Genomic DNA, 22,050 nt, shown 5'->3' with positions numbered 1-22,050 from the left:
CATTTTAAAGATGGGACAATTGAGTTTCGGAAGGTAACTGACTTGCCTACAGCAACTAAGTGCTTGCTCTAGAACTGAAAATCAAGTACTATGACTCCTCATCTGCCTCCACAATGCGCATCTAACTCAAGAGCAACCACTAGAAGGCTGTGTTGAGAGCATTATTAGCTATTGATTCAATAAAACATCTAAAATAAACTTGCATAAATTCTCTTTAGGTCTTTTAACTCTGGAGAAGAGACGTCTTTCTTATGCCACCTGGTAGGTCACATGAGCGCTTTTATTTTTTTATTCAACTTTTATTGAAGTATAAATGTTGTGTTAGTTTCAGGTGTACAGCAAAGTGATTCAGTTATACAGATATATATTCTTTTTTAGATTCTTTTCCATTATAGGTTATTACAAGATACTGAGTATTGTTCCCTGCGCTATACAGTAGGTCCTTGTTGTTTACCTATTTTATACATAGTAGTGTGTATCTGTTAATCCTAAACTCCTAATTTATCTCTCCCCACACCCACTATCCCCTTTGGTAACCATACTTTGTTTTCTACGGCTGTGAGTCTACTTCTGTTTTGTAAATCAGTTCATTTGTATCATTTTTTAAGATTCCACATATAAGCAATATTATATGATATTTGTCTCTCTGTCTGACTTACTTCACTTTGTATGATAATCCCTAGGTCCATCCATATTACTGCAAATGGCATTATTTCATTCATTTTCATGGCTAATATTCCATTGCATATATATATATATATATATATATATATATATATATATATATATATAATGTCACATCTTCTTTATCCATTCATCTGTCGATGGACACTTAGGTTGCTGGCATGTCTTGGCTTTTGTAAACAGTGCTGCTATGAACATTGGGGTACATGGGTATTTTCGATTTATAGTTTTCTCTGGATGTATGACCAGGAATGAGATTGTTGGATCATATGGTAACTCTATTTTTAGTTTTTTTAAGGAACCTCCATACTTTTCTACATAGTGGCTGCACCAATTTAGACAGCTTTTATACTCTTGACATAACGATACTCTTGACTTACATCTTCCCAATTACCCACGTCCAAACATACACTCCCTCAGAGCTTTTGGATGTGGTTTGTTTCCTGATATCTTCTCATTATGCTTCCTAGAGGAACAGTGAGTCCTCATTACCTCAGACTGAGTCACCAGTGAGCAAAGCAAGGGGGGAGAGTTCTCCTTCTCTTACCTGTCCCATCATTGTCTCCTTATACTGTTTCTTCTGGGTCACTTTGATTGGAGGCAATTTTGTCACAGCAGACACCAGGAAATTCATGAGTATGTCCTCACAGTTGGCCAATTGGTCCACCATGTTCTTCAGGCTGGCTGGCAGGTAATGGGTGTAAAGGTAGTGATAATATCTGTACAAACCAAAGACAGGTTTCAGCAGGGGTCATCATTATAAAATAACAGGTGGTCTTCTTTGACAGAAACCACATACTCATTCTTTGAATCCCTAAACATATCATGGTTGATGATGACGATGACAATTGTCATTTATATGGTACATACTATATACCAGGTAATGTTCTAAAGTACTTTACAAGAAATGCCTCATCTAATCCTTATAAGAAACCTATGATGTAGGTACTCGTATTATCCCTGTTTTACAGATGAGGAAACAAGGTACAGAGAAGCACACAGATGCAGCTATTGTCTGCCCAGGCTAACTTTAATATCAGGCTGGTTGGTTAGAAACCGAATACTTAGATGGCAAGAGAAGTTACTTACATGTGATCCACATATCATTACAAGTTGCTTTACACTTTTAATTATTGGTTTAATCAGAACTGTATTCAATACTATTCCATAACTCTGAGTTCAACAGTATAACCATTCCATTTTTTCTGGCCTGTAAGGCATGTGTTTCAACACTTCTACAAAGTGTTTTCAACACAAAACACTTCTTTTGTGTTTCAAAACCCCAATCAATCTGGTGGTCAATCATTATGGAGAACCCACAATTTATTTGAATTATTTCTCACCCTAGTATTTTTTTTGGAGGAATATATAGCATATATTTATTGGAAAAATCATTTGAATGAATTTGGTTCACTGAATGGTGGTGGCGGGAAGAAAGAGGTGGAGTCTTGACATCAAGATTCAGTCACCCTAAATGCTTATACCTTGTGCATTTCCAACTCCATCCTTGAGACGACAGGATTCTCTATATTTTACTAAAAAAGACCAGGTTAAGATTGGTGTGTTCACCTTACTAAGGAGGGGATTTCAATAATGATTGAGTCAGGAACATTAGCCTTCTACACTCATGAATTTGGCCATCTTACCTGAGTGTCCTAGCTTTAAAGATCAAATCTATGCAAACAGCTCCCAAATTTATATCTCCATCCCTGACTTTTTCAACACACTCTGTTAAATGTCCCTACATGCTCAAGACTGAACTCCTGTATTTTCCCTAATACCTATTCCATCTACGCCTTTCCCCAACTCTGTTGATGGCTTACTACTCTATACTTCTAGTTCTTCAAGTCAAAAACCCTAAGAGTCATCAAACTCTGTACCCAATCTGTCAGGACATCATGCTGGAGCATCTTCAAAATATGTCCACAATCTGATCACTACCTTCCCACCTCTGTTGCTCACTTCCTGACCCAGGTTCCATCATCTCTTGCCTAGATAATGTCAGTCACCTCCTAGTAAGTCTCCCTGCTTCTCCCCTGGCCCCCTTAGAGTCTATCCTCACCACAGCCTTCATAGTAGATGCCTAAAACATAAGAAGGATTGCTCTGCTCACATCCCTGCACCGGCTCCCCACATAACTTAGAAGACGGTCAAGTCCTCATGATGGAAAGCAGGGTCCTGCATCCGGGATCCCATGACCTCTCTCACCTGCTTGCCCCTCACTCCACTCTGGTCACATCGGTCTTCAGGATATTCCTCCAGCATCCTGTCTCAGGGCATCCTTTCACACTGCTCCCCACGCCAGAGCACTCCTCCTACAGGTATTCTCCTGGCTGACTTCTTTTCTCCTTTCAAGTCTCCACTCAAATCTCATCCGTTCAATGAGGATCACCCCCAACCTGCCCCTTCTCCACCTTTGCCCTGCTCTGCTTTGTCTTATCTCCTCATAGATATATTTTTAAATTTATTTATTTTTATTTTTGGCTGCGTTGGGGTCTTCGTTGCTGCACGCGGGCTTTCTCTAGTTGCAGCGAGCGGGGGCTACTCTTTGTTGCGGAGCATGGGCTCTAGAGCACAGGCTCAGTAGTTGTGGCGCACGGGCTTAGTTGCTCCACTCCACGTGGGATCTTCCCGGACCAGGGCTCGAACCTGTGTCCCCTGCACTGGCAGGCAGATTCTTAACCACTGTGCCACCAGGGAAGCCCCTCTCTTAATATATTATAGAAGTATTATGTATATTGTTAGAATACAAAACCTGTATGGGCAGATAGTTTTTTTCCTATTTTACTCAGTGGTAAATCCTAAGCACCTAGAACAGTGCTGGGAGGTGCTCAATTAAGCGTTTACTTTGTTGTTCTTCTACACATTCAGTTACTCAATACACTCTGAGTACGTCTCCACACCTCAGAGTCACTGAAGATGCTGCTCTACCATAGTTTCTAAAGATGCCATAAGCCAAGAGGTTTTACTGATTTCAAACATACACGCTGGCCACATCAACAGAATTGAAATGGGGATTTTTCAAACTAATTTCCATTAAGGTTGTTAACAAGATTTGGCCCAAGTTCCCATCTCTGCAGCAGCCAGAAACTAATATAAAAAACAATATAAGATGGTGTCCAAACTCCTCACTTGTGGTAAAGAGCAGCTCCCGTCAACACCATGGAGTAGTCGTTCGTCCACTTGGACGTGTAGCCCCACCGCTCCTTCGAGTTATCCCAGAAATGGCTGCGTGCAGGGTACCCTACAATCCTCTCGGGGAAGCTCTGCCACACGGTGAACGCAAAATCCACCTGCAGGCAGAACACAAGCCAAACAAGCAATCAACGGTGTTAACAAATGTCAACAAAACATCACCTTCCCCCTGCTAATTCGTAATGTGAAATCCCAGGACTGTTGCGTAACATTAATTCCATGTATTCAGCAGCAAATTAAACTGACTGCTTGACATTTGGCCCCATAATTATGCACATTTTAATGTTTTCTGTTAAAGAAACTTCAGATTAGTGTGGAAATGAAAGAAGGAAAAAAAATACATTGGTGGATATGTCCTTTAGAAATCCAGTCTATTCAAGCTAAAAAGTCAAAAAATCAGTTGCTTCCCCCCCAACCTCCAAAAGATATGTGACCACTGATTGATGGGAGGCATAAATGCATCTGTTTTATAAACAGGAGCAGATTTTCTGTATACATCTACCATATGAATATATAGCATACATCATCACCAGCACACAGCAAAGCCACAGTGACTAAAATCAAAGCATCCACTTAAGAGCCAGAGAAAAGATGTTTTAAAAGCACACAAGTTCTAACGGGAATACAAAGCAGGTATCATCAAGAACAGTAATTCAGGCCTCTCAGGTGTGAAGATACTCAGTGCAAGAGAATTTAGAAAACACATCTACAGTGAAAAATCACTAGGAATAAGTGGGGACAGACCAAGATTATTTTTAAAGGAAATGCAGTGAAATGACTTCCTAGTGCTCAAAATAACCCAAAGCAGGTACTTCTGAACCTGCTACAAACTAACATGTGTAATTAGCAAATAGTCTGTTTTCAAATGTGTAAACTCACTTTTGACTTTCTATGATTCTTTGATGAATGACACATAAAATAACATACAGAAAGTAAAAACAAAACAAAACAACCCCCCCCCCAAAAAACCCAGTAACAGCAAACCATCATATAATGGTCATAATTGTGTAATGCTTATAATACAACAGGCATGGTTATAAGAACTTACATATTTTATTATAGCCATGTGAGGTGATTGATAGTAACTAAAATTGTTGTGGTAATCCTTTTGCAATATATACATATATCAAATCATGTTGTACACCTTGGACTAATACAATATTATACATCATTATATTTCAATAAACCTGGAGAAAAACAAAAGAAATGATGCAAGCAAGAATTCTGTAGATCAAATGATTTAAAATACTGAAAGAAATAACTGTAACTCTATTTCTTTCAGTTCTATTTTCTTTCAAAAATGAAATCAAAATGAAGACATTTCAGATACAAAAAAAAAAACTTACATATTTTAACTCATTTCATCCTCACAGTAACCCTGTGAAGTAGGTAATTTTAGAGTCTCCAGTTTACAGAGAGGGAAGCTAAGGATATGGAGGTTCAAATAATTTTTCTGAGTTAGTAAGTGGCAGAGCCAAGATCTGAACCCAAGCCATCTGGTTTCAGATTTGGTGTGTGATTTTTTTGGTGTGATTTTTGTTTTTACTGTTAGCATAGCTTCCCCTTCTAGCTCTGTTGCTACAGTGTTGAAAACAATTTATCTTATACAGGTTACACGTGCACCCAACAACCTTTGCCCTATCTCTTCTTGATAAGCAATGCAAACGGAATTTTCACTTATTCCACAGATATTTCAAGTCTTGGCACTGTGATGGTGGCTGGGGAGTGATGTTGGCAAGTCCAGTTCCTGACCTCCCAGGGGTTCAAAAGCAGAGCAAATAACCGTGCACAATAGCCCAAAGGTGGAAACAACCCAAATGCCCTCAACTCATCAATAAATAAACCAAACATGGTATATCCATTCAATGGAATATTATTCAGCTATAAAAAGGAATGAAACACTGATGCGTATGCGTGCCACGACGTGGACAGACCTTGAAAACATTATGCTGAGTGAAAGAAGCCACACACAAAAGGCCCCATATTGTGTGATTCCACTTACATGAAGTGTCCAGAATACACAAATCCATAGACACAGAAAACAGATTAGTGGTTTCAAAGGATAGGGAGTGACTGATTAATGGGTTTCCTTTTTGGGTAATGAAAATGTTTCAGAATGAAGTAGAGGTAATAGGCATACAACACGGTGAAGGTATTAAATGCCACTGAATCATACACTTGAAGATGGTTAATTTTATGCTATGTGAATTTTACCTCAATTACAAGACAAAGCAAATAAGCCTAGATCAGTATTTCCCAAGTTTTCACCATATGCATAACCATCATCGCTCCTTTTCCCACATTCCCACCACATATTCGATAACTTAGTTAATATTTTTCTTTAAACAGCATACTCTTTCTTTTTTTAAGCCTCATCCTAGGTAAACATATCAGTGAAATCCTAGGTTTGGGAAACACTGGCCTGGGTGATCTGTAAGGGTCCTTTTATCTCTGAATTCTTGGGGCTTAGTTAGAAGACATGATTTTTGTAAACAGCCATGAATTTAAATTTTTATGGAGATTTAGTTTGGTGCCCTGACTCAAGATAAGAAAGCCTTAACAATATAGCTTTTTCCCCCAAACTATAATACCTGGGGGGAAAAAAGTAGCTTGTTGGGATACACATTAAGGAAGCGTGGTGGGGTAAGGGGCGTCTCAAAGTTAAAAGATAGCAGGGGAGTGGACAGTATTTGCCAAAAAACTGAAAGCAGGTCGTGATAACCTGCACATCATCACTGGCGTTCAATACTAATGGTGCCAACTCACGGGATAGTACATTATGCAGCCCGTCATCAAAGAATCAGCCTGGCTGTCAGCACTCTTCGGAGTTTTCCATTATCCTTTGAAAAGGAGACGCATACACCGATGGGGTGTTTTCATCACATGAATTCCTTACTATCTCAAAGCCGTTTCAAGTCATTTCAAAGCAGCTCAAAAGTAAATTCCAATAAAACTATGATTCTTGTGATAGTTCTGCTTTCACGCAGCTCATTAACACATCAAAGGAGGCAAAGGTCAGCTTATGGCCTCTTCTCTTAAAAACTAACATCGGTTTTCTTTCGAGGATTTGAAGCAACCCAGATAAATGTAAATAACTATAAACCAACTCTATCTAATACCCTTTATAGGACACTGTTTAAAAATCTATCCTTAATACTACAGAGAGGCATTTAAACAAGCTAAGAATCCTTAGAGAGGAAATAAAATGAACCAACATCTATTCACCTAAAAAAAAGAGAAAAGAGAAACCCTTGTCCTCCACCGTGTCAGGCAACACGACTGCTCCACTGATCAGCCAGAAAAGTAAACAAACCAGACGGCCAGCCTCTTAAACTTCCATCTCATGCTCAACCCACGCTGACTTCTAATTGCTCCACATACAGCACAAGTTCTTCCCAGCATGCATTGAGAGGCTGGAATTGCTATTCTTTGAAAAGAAATTCACCAGCACGTGAATTTACATCACAGCAGCTGAAAGTTATTTCACCGTGGGGCAGAGAGAAACAAACCCGAGTGTGAGATCAACTGCTCTGTGCCCAGCGGAAGATGAGACATCAATCAATACTTCAGGTCATAGGGTAACGGTCCAGGTATATGCTGTAGTCTTGACTATACGTTTCACATGGCAACGTGCTGCCTTTCCTGTTTGCTCTCCGAGATCCACTCTCCGCTCTTCTTGCCGTGCCCTACGCCTGAGACAATGGAACTCTATGGACTGCATAACCTGGTCTTCCTTGCCAGCTGGTGGCTGATTGGGTTAGGTCAATGGGAGTTGCTGGCAGGAAAACGGAGGTGGGACAGAGAGAGGACAGTATTTCTCCCCTGCTCCCCACCCCAGCTCCGGCCCCAGAGTTCTGGTAGGTGCCACACTCCTCCATGGTCATAGCTCTTGTAGGGCAGCCTCTTCTTCCTAGTTCCCCCTCTCAGGGACACCGGAAACACTGTTTCCTTCCTTCACTTCTTCAGGCCTAGAAGTGGGAGCTGCTTCAAGCTCGTGCCACTCCCCAGGTGCCTCTCCCTCTCCTGTGGCGTCCTTTAACCCCACTCACCTCCCTAAGTCATCCTAAATCCCTTCATTTGAGTCACCTGATTTGAATCGTTTGCTGCCAGGACTCTGGCGGCTACAGGCAGGAACTGTGTAATCAAAGTACCTGGCAGAGACCAGAACAAAGACATCCCTCAATAAATACTTGGTGAATGAATTTGCTCCGGGGATACCAGCCTCCCTTGCAGGAAGCAGGAGAAAAACGCAAGCTGGAGCGTCCCGTTCCTTGTATTCCATTGCAGTCATTCTCTTTGAACGTTAAGCATCTCTCCCCTTCCCCCCACCTCTTTCTCCTGCCGACTCCCACATGACACAATTGGCTGTGTGCTCACACTTTAATCCACGCGGCACGCATGCCTCCAACATCACTCATTCACCAAGGATTTATAGAGCTTTGGTTGCATAGAAAGCCTTTAACCAAGGTGAGGCCCAGGACATTTTGTCCTGGGGTGACTTTGGTTGCCCTTACACAGAACGTCTGCGCAACTCCATTTGAGGGAAACTGGAAGCATCCATGGAATTTGAAGCGACACAGAGACTGCTAGCCCAAGTTACCATGAGTCCTGGCTATGTGGGCAGCAGGCCGTTAGAATCAGACTGGCATCCAGGAAAACGCCTGCTGGTAAGTGTCGACATTTAAATTGAAAAGAAAATGATTATGAATAAAAAGGAATAAAAGAAGGGGAACAGGATAAGTAGCTAAGTCTCCAAGCTTTTTAGCAGCTACCATGAATAATGTATTTGTGATCTACTACATTTTTGTGTAACTGTCTTTGGTCCCCTCTACGGTTTTAAGTGCGGTTTCAGAGATCAATACTCATTCGAGTTGTAAAAATTGGTTTTCTAGCATAGCTATCTTTCCTCTTCTCTCCCTCCCCCTCACACATTGCTCTGTGCAATCTTATTTTTGGCACAAATACCTGAACATCTGAAATAGCAGGGATCTCCATCTCAGCCTTCAAGTGAAACCGTTTGCTCTCGTCTGGGTTAAAGAAAATGCACACTTCCAACCAAGATGGAAAAGCTGCCTTTAGAACCCAGAATAGTGTTCCCCAACAAAGTCAACACACGCCCACACAGGCGTTAGCAGAATCAGGAAAGATGGGCTCCCAGAGCGTGGTTTCAAGAAAATGCTAAACAGGTGCCCCTGCCCGCCTCCCCTGGGTCCCTCTGCACACCTGCCTGCACCTGCACTGTTTAAAAACAAACAAACAAACAAACAAAAGGAGGGCAGGAGGGAGGGGTGAGGTGAGGCACAGTCTTGCAAATGAGGAACCGATTAGCAGAGGAAACAAAGGGGAAAATGCCCTCATCAGGGTGCCAGGTGGCGGCAAGGTGCTCACAGGAACCGGGTTGATTCAGACCGACTCTGCAGGAAGTTTTGAAAAACGTTTTGGGCTTGGCCCAGGCAAGGGCAAAGGAGGCGCCGGCACCTTGGGGTTTGAGGCGACTGCCCGCAGGGCCCTCCGCCCCTCCTTGGTGAGGCTGCTTACCTCCGTGGTTGAAAGCACAGTGTCCTCGTCAAGGCTGAGCACGGCGTCTGTGACGATGTTGTCATAGGGCAGAAAACGGCTGCTCATAACCTGGGAGGCGGGGGAAAGCAGGCAGGAGGGAAGGAATCGGGGAGAAGAGAGGTAAATGGACAGTCTTGTTTTCAGGAAAATTTCCCCCATTGTCATCTTCACAAAGGATGCTCCACCACCATGTCACCTCTCAAAACAGAAGGCTTCCGTTTCCCATCTGTGCAGATCCATTTGGTCCCACCATTACTGGGCACCTACTGTGTACAGACACCTTGCTAGTCGAAGGCAGTACAGAGGCGAGTAAGATTGGAGGAGTTCATAGTCTGCAGGGAGACCAAGATGACCAAGAGAACAAGATGCGGATGATCGGTCCTCGCCTGATACGAGAAATGCCGGGAGACCAGAGGATGCAGCAACCAGCTGCTTGGAAGAGCAACGAAAGCCTCAGAGTCACACTGAATCAGGACCTTGATGGCCAGGAATCCGCTGGGGATAAATAGAAATGAGGCCTAAGAGACAGAGGGCTCAGTAGATGCAAAGGCACAGAGGGGAGAGCCAGCACTCTGAGGCCAGGGAAGAGTGGATGGAAGGAGCAGTGATTCCAAGTGTGGGACACACACCACTGGAAGGCCAGGTCATTTTAGGATGTGCAGAGACAAACATTTAAAAATTCTACTCTTTATTAATTTTAGCTCAGAGAAGCAAAAATATATACACATATATATTAGTAGCTATAGCAATAAAAGGTACTAGTAGAGTTATTCAAAAATAGTTTCATTAAAGTGAAAAGTAAGCTGATTTAAAGAAAAATACTAGACAATAGAACACGTGGTCCATGGATTTAGGAAAACTGTGAAGGTAGTATAAAGTTTGGGCAGCACCAGGATAAGGCATGGTGAGGTGAGTTGTACGTGTGTGTGTGTGTGGGTGTGCGTGTGAGTGTGCGTGTGAGTGTGTGTGTGTGTGTATGTGTGTGTGGTGAGGGTTTCGGGGATGAGGGGATCAGTTGAAAAACTGAGACTGAAGAGACTACCCTATGACAGTCCCAGCATGAACTTCTGTGCTGAAGTTTCTGTAGAATACCTAATAAGAATGATGATATAAGAATAACTAACATTTTTTAAAACATTTATTCTGTGTCAGGGAATGTTCCAAGTTCTTATTTATTTATTTAGGCTGGGCCGGGTCTTAGCTGCAGCACGCAGGATATTCATTTTGCGACATGCGGGATCTAGTTCCCCGACCAGGGATCGCACCTGGGTCCCCTGTATTGGGAGCGTGGAGTCCTACCCACTGGACCACCAGGGAAGTCCCGGAAATGTTCCAAGTTCTTTATGTACATCATCTCATTTCATCTGTATAACAACCCCGTTTTATAGGTGAGAAAACTAAGGTACAGAAAGGTTGTGTCTTGCTTAGGATGGACCCACCAGCACACCATCCCAGGTGGTGTGATTCTATAGAGCACCTCAGCCCTATGCTATACCTGTCTCGGGGTGGAAAGGACCTCAAAAGTGAATGTGGGCACACAGGGCAATCCCACATTCACCACTTCCTCTGGGAGGTATAGTAACTGTTGTGCCATCCTCTCTCAATTCCTACGCAGAGACTGAGAGAGAAGACACTTGCCATCAACTTTCAAGGCACAAAGGCCAGGGAATGAATGCTAGAGATAAAGGGAAAAGGGAGGCACTTAGCCCGGCTGCCAAGGCTCAAAATCTAAGGACCCCTCCCCACGCCCCCCAAAGGAGCCCAGGCCATATTTACATCAGGGAGCCATCTCATCCGCAAGCCTCATCTCAGATTTGGTTTACGTGCCGGAGAAGCTACTGGAGGGCTCACATCATTAAAGGACGGAAAATGCCCACTAGAACCCATCTGTGGGAGCTCAAGGGATATACCTATACTCCAGGCTCTGCTCCTACACATCTGACAACTGGGTCAAGTGTTTTTTCCTCTTTCTCAGTCTTCCAAAATAAAATACAAAAGCGATCAGCAACCCCGTATACACAGGGCTCAGAAATCTCAGCCTGAAGCAATTCTCCTGACACTGTTTACATGCCCACTAACTAATGCAGAAGTTATTAGTTGCCAGCTTAGTGATGCCCTGACCTTTCCCTTGTTAAGCCTACAGGGGAGAGCTGCAGAGACAAGGCCCATAAATTCAAAACAGAATTTTCCAGCCAAAGCAGCAAACACATCAATTTTAAACTCAAGGCTAGACATGGACATTTAAAATGGGGAAGGAGGAGGACATATGACTTCTTTCCCCGTTATGGGCCCAACCACTGGGTTTAAAAGGATCCATTTCCTTTTTCTGAACTTGCTTCATCAATAAGAGTTAAGAGCCCATAAGTCAGCCACTTCTAAATCTAGTGTAGAAACTAGAGGCTCTCTTTCAAATACCCTGCCTCAGCTACGTTCCAAAAGTTCAGTGGATTAGCATGAAAGGAGCCAATGTACTTACAAAGTCAATCCTGAGGGAGCTGGGTTTTCCTTGTTAGCTCATTTAAGAAATACTTAGCTACCATGTAACAGCCCAAACCCTTCTAGAATGAACAAACACAACTAGGAAATGACCTAGGCTCAAGAAGTTCCCTGTCTAGTAGGGAAGATAAGAAATGTTCATAAGTAATAATACAAAGCACAATAAGAGTTGACATTTTTCAAGCACCTACCATGTGCATCCACACTCCTAAGCAGCAATACATTTACATGTACAGTATCAAACCATTTGATCCTTTTAGCTAACCTGTTAGGTGTTACGATTTCTTCCATTTACTGAAGGAGGGATTGAGGCACACAGAATGAAATAACTTGCCTTAGGTCACATAGAGGAAGTCTGACCCCAAAGCCCATAATACAAACCATCACTTTACAATGCCCCCCGCCCAGAAGAGGAGCTGACATTTACTGAATCCTGAGTGTATAACAGGTACAGGGCTGAGCACCTGTAATGCAGTATCTCATCTCATCATCAAAATGGGCCCAAGTCTTAGTGTCCAGGTGCCCTAGAATACAGAGTCTAAAGCAAGACTTACGTGCAAATGCTTTACCAGGTGGTGCGGTCCCAACGAGGGAAAAGGAACCACATGACCTACTGGATTCAGTGGCCAAGGTGAAGTCTAGGACTCAACAAATGGCCAGAAGCCCAGACATAAATACGGCTGGGAGAATGGGAGGTAGGTATCTTATAAGACACATCTGATAAAGCCTACAAGAAAGGTACTATTATCATCATCATCATCTTAGAAATAAAGAAACTGGGACTACTAGCTGGGAGTGAGAGTATAAAATCAGTCAATGCGTCTGTGCATAAAAATGCAATACTAACCATAGGAGTCAGAATGGCTCCCAGTCGGTCAGTCAGAATGGATCCTATTTGAATATCCTGACATATTCAAAGAGAGACTTATCTACCAGAAGGATACCTAGTCACCCATGGAAGCATAAAAAAACAAAGAATTTCCAAGTTCAAAGTGAAGAGAACCCATCTGAGCACTGTTCAGGGCCTCAGGCATTGGAACTGGGGAGACAGATATATGGGGTTGTAGGCAGGAGATTTTTCTGTGCCAGTCCCTTTTGTGAAACCATACCTATTGGTGAGATGAATTCATAAGGGTAAGTAAGACCGATGCCAACAGGCATGTGATTATTCTCATCCCTCCCTTTCCTCATTAAGTGCTTACCAATCAGCTCTCTGATAACCACATTGCTTGACTCCAGTCCTATGAAGGCTGTGACTGTATGTGTCACATTCACCACTGTGTTCCCCCTCATGTTGCCCAGCACACAGTAGGCAGCCTACACTGGAACTCAATAGATAATGCACGGATCACCTTGTCCACGCACGTGACAGTTACAATTCTCAGTGCATCCTGTTGAACTATATGAAATGCCCACTTGCAGCCACCTAAATGATGATTTCAAATGGTGCAACCTAATACCTTGGTTGTTCTTATTCTGGCTCAAAGAGGGTTTACTTAGTGTGAGACAATCTCTCATGACCTAACTCTTTGGGGACTGACGGAGGAAGTCTCTTAGATGACAATCTCAGTGTCATTTAATAAGAGACTAATTTCCTCACAATGTATAAGATCTACAAGAAAGCCACCAGCAGAAGCTTGAGAAAAAAGAATTCACCTCTGGCAGCAAAGAGTGGAAGATATTTCCAAGAGGAGGGAGCATGTGAACCAGGGCTTAAAGAATATATGGGAATTTCAATAACAGAAATGAACAGCTGAGGAAGGATGGTCAAGACTTACAGCAAATGGGAAAGACAACACTTAGGGGTAGGAAGGGACACAGTGCTGTTAACTGTGACTGATGAAATCTACAGAGGAAAAGCAATGAGAGAGAAGATTGGGAAGGCCGGCTAAGGCCAGATTATACACGGCCTCTGATGTTAATTGAAAGCATTAGCAAAAAGACTCCCTTAAGGGCCATGAGATGATTAAGAGGATCATTCCGTTCTAGGCAAGATGAACTGGAGAAGGGAAGCAGGGGCCAGCTAGGCACCCAGCACTCCTGAGAGTCTCTGATGGGCACCTCAAAACAAAAGTAAGGTGGAAATGTCCTTTTAAAGATAAATGTTAGGAAGAACCACTATTCTCAAAGACACAACTAACTCAGATTAATCAGCTAAGCAAACCTCATGCATCACCACCACCATCAGCAGCCTCATCTTCATCCTCATCATTTCCAGAAAGATTACCATTGCCAGGCCCTGAATTTATTTACTCCTCATAGTACCCCATGTGTTATGTGTTATTATTTCCATTTTGTAGATGAGGAAACTGAGGCTCAGAGAAGGAAAGTATAGTCAGGGTCACACATCTCCTGAAGAGTTAGTATTAGGACCCAATTCCAAAGCCTACGGCTGTCACTATGGAAAACAGTATGGAGATTCGTTAAAAAACTAAAAATATAGCTGCCATATGATCCAGCAATCCCACTCCTGGGCATATATCCAGATAAAACTATAATTCAAAAAGATACATGCATCTCTATGTTCATAGCAGCACTTGGCTTCACAACAGCCAAGACATGGAAAAAACCTAAATGTCCATCAACAGATGAATGGATAAAGATGTGATACATGTGTGTGCGCGCACACACGCACACACGCACACACACACACACACACAATGGAATACTACTCAGCCATTAAAAAGAATGAAATAATGCCATTTGCAGCAATATGGATGGACCTAGAGATTATCATACTAAGTAAAGTCAGTCAGAAAGAGGAAAACAAATACCATATGATAACACCTACAAGCGGGATCTAAAATATGACACAGGGGCTTCCCTGGTGGCACAGTGGTTAAGAATCCGCCTGCCAATGCAGGGGATATGGGTTCGATCCCTGGTCCCAGAAGATCCCACATGCCACAGAGCAACTAAGCCCGTGTGCCACAACTACTGAGCCTGATCTCTAGAGCCCATGAGCCACAACTACTGAGCCCGTGTGCCACAACTACTGAAGCCTGCGCTCTAGAGCCCGTGCTCCACAACAAGAGAGAAGCCACCGCAATGAGAAGCCCGCGCACCTCAACGAAGAGTAGCCCCTGCTCGCCGCAACTAGAGAAAGCCCGTGCGTAGCAATGAAGACCCAACACAACCAAAAATAAATAAATAAAATATTTTTTAAAAGTTAAAAAAAAATGACACAAATCAACTTATCTACAAAACAGAAATAGACTCACAGACATAGAGAACAGACTTGTAGTTGCCAAGAGGGAGGGGGATAGAGGAGGGAAGGAATGGGAGTTTGGGATTAGCAGATGCAAACTACTATTTATAGGATGGATAAATAACAAGGTCCTACTGTATAGCACAGGGAACTATATTCAATATCCTGTGATGAACCATAATGGAAAAGAATATGAAAAAGAATATATTTATGTATAGTTGAGTCATGTTGCTGTACAGTAGTAATTAAAACAACATTGTAAATCAACTATACTTCAAAAAAATTTTTAAAAAAAGCCTATGGCTGTCAAAGCAGAGGACATTCAGAGACAGGTATGGTTTTGGAAAAACAGTCCAGGCCAGCACTCCCAGAAACAGGAGGAAGATGGCTAAGACCAACACGCATGGTGCCCCACCGAAGACACGAAGCTTCCACACTGATTCCACAGTGAGGTCCCCTCTGGTCCTACCTTGCTTTCTCCTTCAATCACGATGACAGGCACGGCAGTGGCAGGCCAGCGGTGTTTGGCTGGGAGAGGCTTGTCACAATTCCATAGAACTATGATCTGAAAGGGACAGGGGGTCATGAGATGGCTTGGTAAGGCTAGATTTACATAGGCCTCCAACCCAAAGTTTCTTCTTACAGACAGAGAGAGAGGAGATGGGGATATAAGCAAGGCAGGATGGCAGACCTCAAAACTGAATTTAAAGTGAGTCCACTCCACTCTGTACACCTGAAACTAACACAACATTGTAAATCAACTATCCTCCAACAAAAATTAAAAAAATAAAAGTGAGTGCACTCCTACACAACCCTCAAAACCCGATCACTCTAACAACCAAAGAGAGGGGACAAAAAGAGTAACCTAAGAAAAACTGTGTCAAGGGGGTAGGAGAAAGCTGGGGAGGAAAGAAGTCATTTCAAGGTTGCTGGTTTTTAACAAAGTGTTTTCCTAAATTCTGATGTCTTATGATGACGAGTAAGATAACAACCTGGATCAAATTGAATAAAAATGCACACTGAACGTCGGCTATGCATTCACGCTACACCAGGCAACATGGGAGAAAGAAGAGAATTCAAGACAGGACTGGCGTGAGCTCGTGTTTTGGATTCTCCAGGATGGTTGCTGATTTCCTGTGATCCTGTTATTTCCAATAAAAACGACGTTTAGCTCCAAAATGCATACTTCCACGTGATTCCATTCTTTTGTCATGTGTAAACCTTCTTGTGTAATTTACAATTCAGAAAAACCACCGTTAAGAGTACGACAGCGATACCAATTTGGAAAACATTATTACCATAGGTATCATCTTCCTTTCCCAATTTTATAATTAGTCACGGTGGCCGTGAAAGAAAAGTTGATGCCTCCTGACACCAACGAATTGGTTTCTGCTGTGGAAACCTAGTTTTCTGGGTCCTCTCCGTGGCCTTTCTGATGTTCCTTTATCACTCTGACACGTAAAAATGAAATAATGTGCCTCTGTATTCTTTAAAGAGTGTATTGGTGTATATCGGGCTGGCCAAAAAGTTCGCTCAGGTTTTTCCAAAAGATGTTAGAAGAACCCGAATGACCTTTTGGGCCAACCCAATATTTAACTTTATCCCAGGGCAAAGATCTCTTTGTAACCCACCCCTTACCTGTACCAGATTTCACTTTCAAGAACCTCTAAGCTGACGAAATGGGCGTAACGAGGTGTGACAAAGGAAAGGGGAGTAACGGGGCACGACGCGAGAGGAGTCCCTGGGAGCACAGCGCGTAGCCAGGAAGGAACAGGGAGGGTTGGGGGTCTCTGGTCCACTGAGCAGGAGGGGGCAGGCACCGTGGCCAACACCTCCACTCACCTGAGCACAGTATTGGGATCTGGCTGCAGCCACGAGGAGTTTCAACACTGGCTGGGACTGAGAGACCAGGGGGGTCACCGCGTGGATGACTGCAGTGAATTTGGAGGGGGGCTTTAAACCTGAAACAGAAAGGGCAGAGAGGCCTAATGAAGCACTGAAAAACAAGACTTAGAAAATTAGTCCTCTCCACTCCACTGCCTCACCCTGGAGCTGATGATGTTCCCTTCTAGTGTATTTTTCCTCTGCCTCTTGTGTCCTGACGGAACAAAAACAAGGTGAAAAGCTGCTAGTTAACTGCTGCCTGAGTCTAGGGACCTGGATAATTTACAGTTCAATGCCCATTTCCAGATTCTTCCTTTGACAGTCGTTTCCTTCCTCCCTTGGGGATGCATCTTTGATCTCCCTTCCGCTTTTTAGGCACCCAAAGTCTAATTACGCACACACACCACTACTCACCACTCTCTACCCAAGAAAGGGTCTAACTCTAGTCACTTACGTCTTAGGATGGATTTTTGTAAATGTGTTCTCTCTTCCAGGATATTTGCATCTGTCTTACTCTGAATTATGTAGTTAAGGGGTTTTTGCCTGATTGATACTATTTCAGATAATAACTAGCAAGTGGTAAAGGTTAAAAGAACAACATCCAGAGCATGAGTGTCTATGTCTGAAGCTCCGTTCCACCACTGAGTGGTGGTGGGATCTTGGAAAAATTACTTAACCCTCTGTGTTTCCACAGCTGTGAAATGGGGCTGATAGCAACAGGATCAAAGTTATGGAGTTGTTATGAGAATTAAATTAAATGAGTTAATGCATACAGAGCACTTAGAACAGGACCTGCAAACAGTAAGTACTCAGCGTGAGCTTACCGCTATCATAATCACCATCATCACTATTTTAGAGTAGAAGCTGCTCTACTCCCAAGAATCTCTTCTTTGTGTACCAGTGACACAGCTGAGAGGAAAAGTATGTGGTCCAGACCTCTGCCAACTGTGCGCTCTGAGGCCCGAGGTGGAAAGGTACTATAAATGTACAAAATAACAACTGCCACCAAAGAGAGAGCAGTGAGATGCCTTCTCCCCCCCAAATGAGTTTTTCCATGAGAACCCACTAAGAAATTGGAGACAGGTTAAAAAGCCTCCCAAAACTTCATTAGTTTAGAGCCACTAATTTCACATTTTAGTAGTTTAAATATGAACAAGACAGTGCAGGGACATTCAAGTTAAGCTTTGGTAGTGACTGGATAAAGGTAAGAATCAGACTATATATATCTCAAAGGATTATACGAACGTTTTGCAGGGCAAATTATACCATCCGACTAGTACTTTAATTGCATGTTAGAAAGAAGCTAGCTTTCCCACTATCTAGATACACATTCAAGGCTTTGCCAAGTAAGAAGAATAAATATGATGGAGGGGGTTCCCTTTTTTAGCAGTGAGGACAAGTCAGTGCTTTAAGATTTTCCTCTAACAGTTTAAGAAGCATCAATTACACACTTCTAATGTGCTAGCTCTGCTAACTCCACACAAAAATCTGCAGTCTTTTTGCCATATCGACTTGAAAGATGCTTTATTATCCCAGGGTTTCTCAAATTTGGAACTATGAATGAGGAGACGTGTCCAAGATGTTAGTAACCCTAGAGCGAATGGGGCTCCAAATACATATACATCTATGGCGGTAACAGCCTTTTGCAAAGCTTCGTCCCTCTGCCGGTTCCCTTTTCCCCATTATGACTAGACTAAAAGCTGCTTGAGACCAGAGCTTGTATCTCCTTTGACTTTTTATTTCTACCACCTAGCATTGCATTAACATGGCACAGAAGAGGGGCATAATAAATATTGAATGAAGTGAATAAGTTTCTCCCCTATCATAAATTCTTAAATCTTTTTCCTTTCCCTTTATTAGTTCGGTTTTTCTTTGGTCTGAGACAGAGAAGTTGGGATTGTGGAGGAAAAAAAAAAAGTAGGGAGAGCTCTCCTAGCTCCATTTTATATAAGATGAGACTTAAAATTATAGTGAACCCATTGTCATGTTCAAAATGATCTGTAATTTGGGAAGCCTATTTCTCAAAAAGAAATGACTCTGCTAAATGTAAAGTACAACGGCTCAGGTAAGAAAGGAATTTTTCACTTTGCAATGCTCTGCTGGATTTATAATTCTTGACCTTGATACACCGTTCAGGACAGGGCTCTAGAAAGCAGTCTCCAACATAGGATGATACAAAGACACCGCGGTGGAATCGAAAAATCAAGGGACTTTAGTTCTGGATGACACCTGGCGGGTAAACCAGAATAGCTCCCTGGAAGGCACTCACTTACCTAAATTAGCATAGTAGTAAGGGAAATCTCCCAGATAAGATGAATACTGTGGTAGGACGAACAATCCTCCAGGATGTTTGTTCCATATTAAACTGTTACGGGATATGTGCTTGAATATTCTGTCCTGAATAATCTAGAAAATGAAAACATGGCACATGGTGAGAGGAGACGGACGGTATCAGATGAGGAACACAGTCAATCCAAATTTGAGGGCTGATGGCACTCAAAGTGGTGAGTCTCCTACCCCACCCCCAACTTGATTCTTCACTGAAACAACCCGATTCTTCACTGATTCTCTGACACAGAGTGACAGAGCAATGGAAAAGAGTGAGAGAGAGAGAGATAGAGAGAGAGAGAGAAAGAGATGAATAATGGCTAATCCAATTTCCTAATTAAACTGCAGTTTACCATAAATTCTATCTTGTCTTTCTATAATAATAAGTCCACTCTCATGTCAAAGCAGAGTGTGTAGAAGAGTTTCCCTGATGGCTGAGATCTAGCAGTGCTTCCAGATCCACATCAGGAAGATCTGTTCTCAGGGCACATAGATGTCCATATGGAGACTGAGCTGGGAGCATATGGAAGGCACGGCACATTCCCGAAGCAGCTGAGGTTTTGATCTGTTCCTTTAATTCCGGAGGCAGATTTATTTGCTTGACATATCTCATTGTCCTTTCAAATTCAAGTGTAGGACTTTGGGGTACTAGTTAGCTGAAGTTTTTTCTACCTTTCATCTCAAAAAGTAGTGACTTAACAATTGCTCAAAACATCCTGCATAACAGGACAAGAACCATGGCATATGGAGAGTAATGATAGCCAAGCTAGTTCATTAGTTTCTTTGGACTTGAAGACCTCGCAGATCATTAAATTCTACATTTCGAGTCAAACATTCTCCCATCCCGAATCATTTGTCAGATGAATGTGATTAGTCCACTTTACAGTGGACTTTCAAACTCTTGTAATTATACCATCCACTCATTAAGATATGATTTGGCAAATAATTAACTTGATACAGAATTTCATGTTTTCAGCAATTTTTTTGTACTTAAAAAACAAAAGCCTGGCATATATCTTTAGAGATTTAAGACCTAAATCATCATTTTCCAGGTCCCCATTTAATGCAATGTGATTTTAAGTACAGACCATTTTAAATGGAGTTGTATTATTTGCTAAGGTTATTACCACCCTCATCTCATCCCACACGGTGACTAGACAAGTAATAAAGTCAGCTGCATTTATCTTTGCAAACCTTATTGTGTTTATATTTCTTAATGAGAGAGAAGGAAGCAAGGAGGAAATTTAGAAGAACTCAAAGATCTTAGTTCAATGATTTCTGCATTTTCTCTTTTCCCCAGATCAAAACTGCTCATTTTATATGGATTGGCAGAGGTTTCCAATTTGGGGAAGATTTTAGGAACCTTGCTCAAGTGTTAATGTTTGCTCTTCGTGGTTTAACAGAGATGTGTTAAAATGCTATTGTCTAGGCATTAATTGTAAGAAAATTGTCATGGTTGTGAAGGGTTTTTACATGGCTAGCAATTTCACTTTGTACACCAATTATTCCAGTTTTTAATTATTTGTACCTTCCAATTCTACTTATTTTCCTTTATAGGTTTTCATTTAGATCCTCCCTTTTTTTGCTTTCCAAATTTATGTCCCTTCTAGCATGTGGTTGCTTAAATAAGTTTGGATATCAAGACACAGAAAAGATTGACAATGGACGGTGTCATAAATCCGATCTACACACAAGTGACATGGAACTCACAGATGTCACAAATTGGGTCCCTATTCACTTTGGGTCTCTGGGTGGTGTGATTCTCAATGTCATTGACTCTTTTTGATTCAGTATCACAACACTGTCATCTTTTTGAAGTCAAGGATATGATAAGTTATAGTATTCCTCTGAAGTATCAAAAAGCATTTTATATTCTCTTCAAACAGGGCGATATCAGCAAAGATATAAGAGCAATAGCAAATGTTGAATTTAACCCGGGTCAAGCAATTTGCCACCTTTATGACTTACTATCCTCATACGTAATAAGCAGTAAAATATCACATTAATTATAACAACGTTTCAGAATCTGTTAGGAAAGGTTGCCTAAATCTTCATACTTAAGACTTGATTTTTTAAAAAAATCTCATTCCTGTGTTCATTCTCTAGGCATGGATTTTTCCATTTCTATTTTTACACAGCTTTACTATCACAGATATTATATATTATAGATCTTTCCATATTATTAATAGCATTAATGGTTTACTTATCCTAAATGTCCAACAATAGTGCAATTATTTCCATGCAAAGCAATGAACATATTTATGAGTTAAAACTTTCCACATTTAGGACCGATGCTTTAGGATTTTGTCAAAGGGTATGAACACTTTAAAGGCTGTTCATATGTATTACCAAATGTCTTTCTGAAAGGTTGATATCAACTTGCCTTCCAAAAGTTTGACAGAGTATGATCTCATTTCACCAAATAGAAAGGTCATTTTGTCCCTCTCCTAATGTCCAATTCTCCCTATTGCTACACTGGACAGCTCCCAGGAGCCTTTCAGGGCCCTTAGTACTCACTCTCGAACGCTGTGAACGAAGACGTCATATTGAAAGGTTGGACACTATAAAGAAAATCAACACATACATACGTGCAAACACAGGCACACAAAATTTACACGAAATTTTTTTCCTTACAGCCCCAAATGGCACCCTCAATAAGGATGATATTTCTTATTAACATGAATTCAAAGGGAAGA

General features: G+C 41.9%; 1 protein-coding gene across 1 annotated transcript in view; it reads right to left on the bottom strand.

Moving 5' to 3' along the window:
• EXT1 (exostosin glycosyltransferase 1) overlaps window positions 1-22,050 on the bottom strand; it is a 302,521-nt gene that overhangs the window by 3,126 nt on the left and 277,345 nt on the right. The window contains exons 5-10 of the mRNA XM_059902444.1: window positions 19,300-19,432; window positions 16,985-17,103; window positions 15,612-15,707; window positions 9,418-9,507; window positions 3,817-3,977; window positions 1,232-1,403 (exon numbers count right to left, since the gene is read on the bottom strand). Coding sequence (XP_059758427.1) covers window positions 1,232-1,403; window positions 3,817-3,977; window positions 9,418-9,507; window positions 15,612-15,707; window positions 16,985-17,103; window positions 19,300-19,432 — 771 coding nt within the window. The remainder of the gene's footprint in view (window positions 1-1,231; window positions 1,404-3,816; window positions 3,978-9,417; window positions 9,508-15,611; window positions 15,708-16,984; window positions 17,104-19,299; window positions 19,433-22,050) is intronic.

The sequence above is a fragment of the Balaenoptera ricei genome, chromosome 17, assembly GCF_028023285.1.
Source record: "Balaenoptera ricei isolate mBalRic1 chromosome 17, mBalRic1.hap2, whole genome shotgun sequence".
NCBI lineage: Eukaryota > Metazoa > Chordata > Mammalia > Artiodactyla > Balaenopteridae > Balaenoptera > Balaenoptera ricei.
Note: the sequence above shows the minus strand (reverse complement) of the source record. Positions and strands in the feature narration are given on the sequence as shown.